Source organism: Sphaeroforma arctica, assembly GCF_001186125.1.
Source record: "Sphaeroforma arctica JP610 unplaced genomic scaffold supercont1.1865, whole genome shotgun sequence".
Classification (NCBI taxonomy): domain Eukaryota; class Ichthyosporea; order Ichthyophonida; genus Sphaeroforma; species Sphaeroforma arctica.
The window spans coordinates 2,180-7,010 of record NW_014038693.1 but is presented as its reverse complement, the minus strand read 5'-3'; the positions used below and the strand labels follow the sequence as shown (position 1 = coordinate 7,010).

Genomic DNA, 4,831 nt, shown 5'->3' with positions numbered 1-4,831 from the left:
CTTTTTAACAGTCTTGGTTCCTAATTCTCTCCCTTAACTCCTTTGAAATAAATAATATTGTCTCTATCTGAACAAATGTTTCTTTGAGTGCAACACAAGGCAGATAATCCCTTGCATTAATTTCTCTTCGTATTTTAACCCTAAATGCTCCAGTACTCGACTCATGAAGTGGTGTCCCCTCCTTTTCGCCCATTACTGCCTGTCTCAATTGCGCTAGTTTTCGACGTCGTTTACTGACCGGGGATAGTGTTAAAAGATCAACAGTATCCAGCAATTCACCTGATTACAATACACTGCTTTGGATTTGATCGGCTTTTTGTTTGTTTCCTTCACCTGTAGGCTTATTAGGCGTACATGATTCCGTAGACTCACCAGATTATGTTGATTGTTCCGTCGCAGCTGTCGCCTTGTCTGTCAAGTGTTTCTCCAGACTAGACCTTGCCTAAAATATAGCAACAGATCTATTTGGTATTTCCCTTTTGATTTCGGCCAGTGTTGTAGTTCATGTTTCTGATGTGAAGTTCAGTGACATTAGATTCTTGTGGAGTGGGTGGAGATAATAGTTAACCAGTGTCTCAATATTCGGCTTCTGTGGAAAGTAATGCGAGATGTTCTTTCCAAGTCTAACGCAATAAGGCTGTATTGCCTCATTTAGTTTTTCTTCGCTTGAAACTTCGTATTCTGATTTTGGCCCCGATGATTTAGCCACTTCGATACTAATATCATCCCCCAAAAGGAGTTTACAATCGAGTACATGTTTCATGGAATCCGCCAAGCTGCCGTTCGCGGATTGTACATTCATCTGGCACTGCATCAATGGGCGAGTACTTGCTAAGAATTCTCGCCGTACTTCGTGCGTATATATTTTGTGCTTTTTAGTTTATCTCTTTGAATCTTTCTTCTTGCGGTGCCCCACAGACTATCAGTCCCTGGCAAACTCTCTTTAAGATCATCTATTAAGGCCTGGATTGCAGGACAATTTAGATCGTCTCTCTTGACCATTAAATACACGCTAATCCAGCGTACCCCACCATTTGAAATAGCCCTGGTGAACTTTTCATAGTTTAAGACTTCTTGTGCACCTACTAATTTGTCCACACCTTTGGCGCTCTTGGTCGTGAACGCTGATCTGGTTGCACAAAAGTACAACAACATGTCGGATACGGGTTTACTATCGAAAGCTGGTGTATTCACATCGTTCATGGCTTCCTGGTTGTTTGCGTCTAGAAGAGTCTCAAAGATATCAAGTTGATTTTTTACACTTTCTTTGTGCAGTCTCTTTTTGTTGGACTCGAATAACTCTCGCATTTTGTTGGTTGCTGTCACTAACAAACCTCCAATAGCAATTTTCAATACTAATGCTACACGATGTGTACTGCAGCCTAACACAACATTTGTACATAGCCTCAGGGCCTTCTGCACATTGGATGCAATATCAGGTGTCGCACTATGTATTATCTGTCGCATGTCTAGTTTACCATTAACACTATCTTTCTTTCCAGCTCGAAATGCTGTATTTTCGAGTGGATCTAGAAACCGCCAGCCTTCTAGCACTTCCCGCTGCCATACAGCCAAGTTTTCCCCAGTGTGTGACCCAATTATCTTCTTTAGTTCTATGAATACATATATTCGGTCTGGATCCGACTTATTGGTTTTGTTAGGTACAGTCCAATGTAGAATAGATCCCAAGTAGTTGACGCCCGTGGCATCTTTCCAAACGTCATTCTCGAGTGCAGCGAATGGTACTGCATAAAGTTGCAGCGCTTCTTTCCATTGGGTGAGAGCATTCTTTTTGATAGCATTTTCTAATATCGGTAAATACTTCCGTATAGTATCAGGTGTCGTAGGTGTGTTTTGAGAGTGAACATTCGTAGGCACCGCCAGTGTTGATCCATTCCCTAAGCTTGGGTTTCTTTCCAAGTTTAAAAGGAAGATCATTTTTTTTGCAATACATCGCACCCAAAATAAGTCTGCTGATCTCTTAGCAGAATTATATTTCATAAGTGGTCGGTTGCTGGAAGAACCAAAACCCATAATACTCTGCTGCCGCCCATTCTTGTTCACTTGCTTCTCCAGTTGTCTAGTGACTAACTTGCTAATATCATCATACCACTCTTTAGCGTGCTTTTTCGTAATGAATGATGGCGTTATTAGCGTTCTTACGGCTCCAAACATACTTCTTATAGCTATCACATCACAATATCTACAGGTGGCCTTATTGCAGTCATTATCGTCTACTTTAAACTTTGTAGCCGCGAAATCGAGTTTTTATATCTTAGTCAACCCTCGGTACAACTTCAAACAACTATACTGTGACCCGCTTACAGCGTCAACATTGATGAGTTCCTTGTACACTTTGGATGTTGATTGCACTTTCTTTGTGCTTGACTGCACATTATCAGAGCTCGCCGTGTCCTTTCCAGTCGGTGTGCTGCTGACTGTCTCTGTAGCTGCCCTTCCCTCAGGATCCTCACTAGTTGCCGCCATACTAATCTACAATCCGACGTCCAATATATCTAACTATAGAAACGAAATATATTTACACTCTGATTACTGTACTAATTGATACATACTAAATTTATGATTTTAGATGTCACCATGTGAGCGAAAATAAGATAAAATAAGAATATATCCCGTTTCTTAAAAAATATATTATATCGGATCTGCTTATTTCTTAATAAGAACATAATCGGACATATTCCTGTTTTCTTAATTAAGAAATAAAATATTTCTTAAAGTCCGACTAAGTGCTATATACTTCTTAAATTCCTAATTCCGAAGTTTGATTTCCTTACGTAAATCTTAATTTTAAAAATCAGGAATGGACCTTAATACGTATTTCTTACGAAAATTACGGCAATTTTTCTCTTAATTCTTTTTGTTAATAATGACATGGTAGCTCTGCTTGACACCAGTCGGCCATTAGCCACTAGGCTCTCTCTAGTCTTTACCACTATTTTTAATTAGCGTCTAGAGTAGAGTGGAGAGAGAGTAAATACATAGTACATAAATATTAAATAAGCCCTGAGGGTTAGCACTTTGCTCTTAACAGGGCGGGGCCCTATGTTTTTTAACATATAACTATATTAGGGCCCGGACCTAAGCTCAATAAGTTATAGGGGTACGGAATATAAGTTCCTACTTTAATGTTAACTTCTTGATTTTTAAAAGTTATCTCTTATTTAGGACAAATCAACTAAGGTTTTTTTTTTGAAACTGCACTCAATAAGCTGTCCTATCGTTGAAAATTTTAGGCTACGAAATTAATAATAGGCAATCAAAAGAGATTGAGCGTTTCAGGTGTGACGACAGTCACCTGGGTGACCTGGAAAATGCACCTATCATATATGAAAGGGTACTATCGAGATAAAAGTTGCTACTTATTTTTTTAAAAACAAATGTTTATTCGAGGCATAATAAAAGTTGCTACTTTTAACGCATTGAGCACATGCCCGGACGGCCCCAGAGTTCTCTCTATTTACTACCAGTCTTGCACCATAGTCAATAGTGTCTCTTGCGAGTCTCTCTCTCTGTCTCTCAGAGTCTCTCTACTACTACTCTACAGTAGAGAGTCTCTCTACTAGTCTCTACGAGAGAGTTACCACTACTAGTAGTACTCTCAGTCTAGTAGTAGTAGTAATAGACTAATAGCCCCTCTCTCTACTCTACTCTCTCTGAGAGAGAGAGAGAGTAGAGCTAGAGTGCAGACTTCAAGAGATTTAGATACTTGTAGGTGTAGACAGTAGACCAGCACTCTTGACTCTACTACTCAAGTGGACTACTAGACACTCTACTACGAGAGTAGACAGGTAGTCCAGGATTAGAGGCTGCCCAATAGCACTGCACTCTCTACCCTCTCTTGGGAGAGAGCAATTTAAAAATAAAATAAAGACTTGTGATGAAACATAGCCTTCTAAAAAAACAATTTGAAGGCTACGATTTTGTCCATATGCTGGGCTGGTATAAGGTCGCGACATGTCGTCTTATAAAAAAAACATGTAAACGACCGTCGCGACGTGTCGTCTGAAAACTTGTCGTATATCGTTTCGATACACATGCTGGACATGTTGTCATACATATAGTCGGAAACTTTCAGAATGTTCATGTTCACCCATTGGTAATCGATGAAAGGTTCCGTGATGATTGGCGAAATTTTCAGATATTGATGATTCAGAGGGTCTAATTTCTTCAATCTTGAGTCGACCATAAGACATGTTGCGACCCTAATGTTGCAACTTGTCGCCTAAAAAAATTGTAAACGACCGTCGCGACGTGTCGCCATAGGCAAAAGACATGTCGTTTACCAGCTCAGTCTATATGACACCCGTCATTATAAAAATTTAACGCTCGAGCCGTGTCCAAAACCGTATTCGGTCCATTCGCAAAAGTTAGGGTCGATATTTATGGGCCCACGTAAGGCGACTTTGGCCCAAGTACCGAACTATAAAGCGTGTACACTACGCAAAAAAATATCTACCGATACAACAGACAAGTATCAGTTTTCGGTATATTATCTACACCTATCACCTGAAATAGAGTACAACGCCTCAGAGTCGATTAGAGAGAGCCAATGTTCTGTTAAAAAGTTTAAACCTGTGAGCGTGAATTCGTGGATCCATACTTCTGAATATTATAAAAATATCGTTTCATAGCCTACTAAATCATGTACAAGAAGTAAAGAAGGCTATTTATGTAAAATGCGATCGTTTGGTTTGTACAATTGCACTGACAATGTTGAATTTGGGTTTGTCCCGTTCTGTTGTAAATTCAGGTCCAAGGGATTTTGTCCTGTTCTGTGATTTGACCGATTTCATTAATCGTAATTTGAAAA

At 39.6% G+C, this 4,831-nt stretch overlaps 1 protein-coding gene across 1 annotated transcript; it reads right to left on the bottom strand.

Annotated features, from left to right (window-relative positions):
• Window positions 1-694: 694 nt before the first annotated feature.
• On the bottom strand, window positions 695-2,465 carry SARC_11772 (hypothetical protein). The gene has a single exon (XM_014294136.1). The coding sequence runs from the start codon at window positions 2,173-2,175 to the stop codon at window positions 832-834; it is 1,344 nt and encodes a 447-aa protein (XP_014149611.1). The 5' UTR covers window positions 2,176-2,465; the 3' UTR covers window positions 695-831.
• Between the last annotated feature and the right edge of the window lie 2,366 nt (window positions 2,466-4,831).

What these genes read in the sequence shown, in the direction of transcription:
- SARC_11772 (XM_014294136.1), bottom strand. Translation starts at nt 2,175, where the DNA reads ATGTTTGGAGCCGTAAGAACGCTAATAACGCCATCATTCATTACGAAA.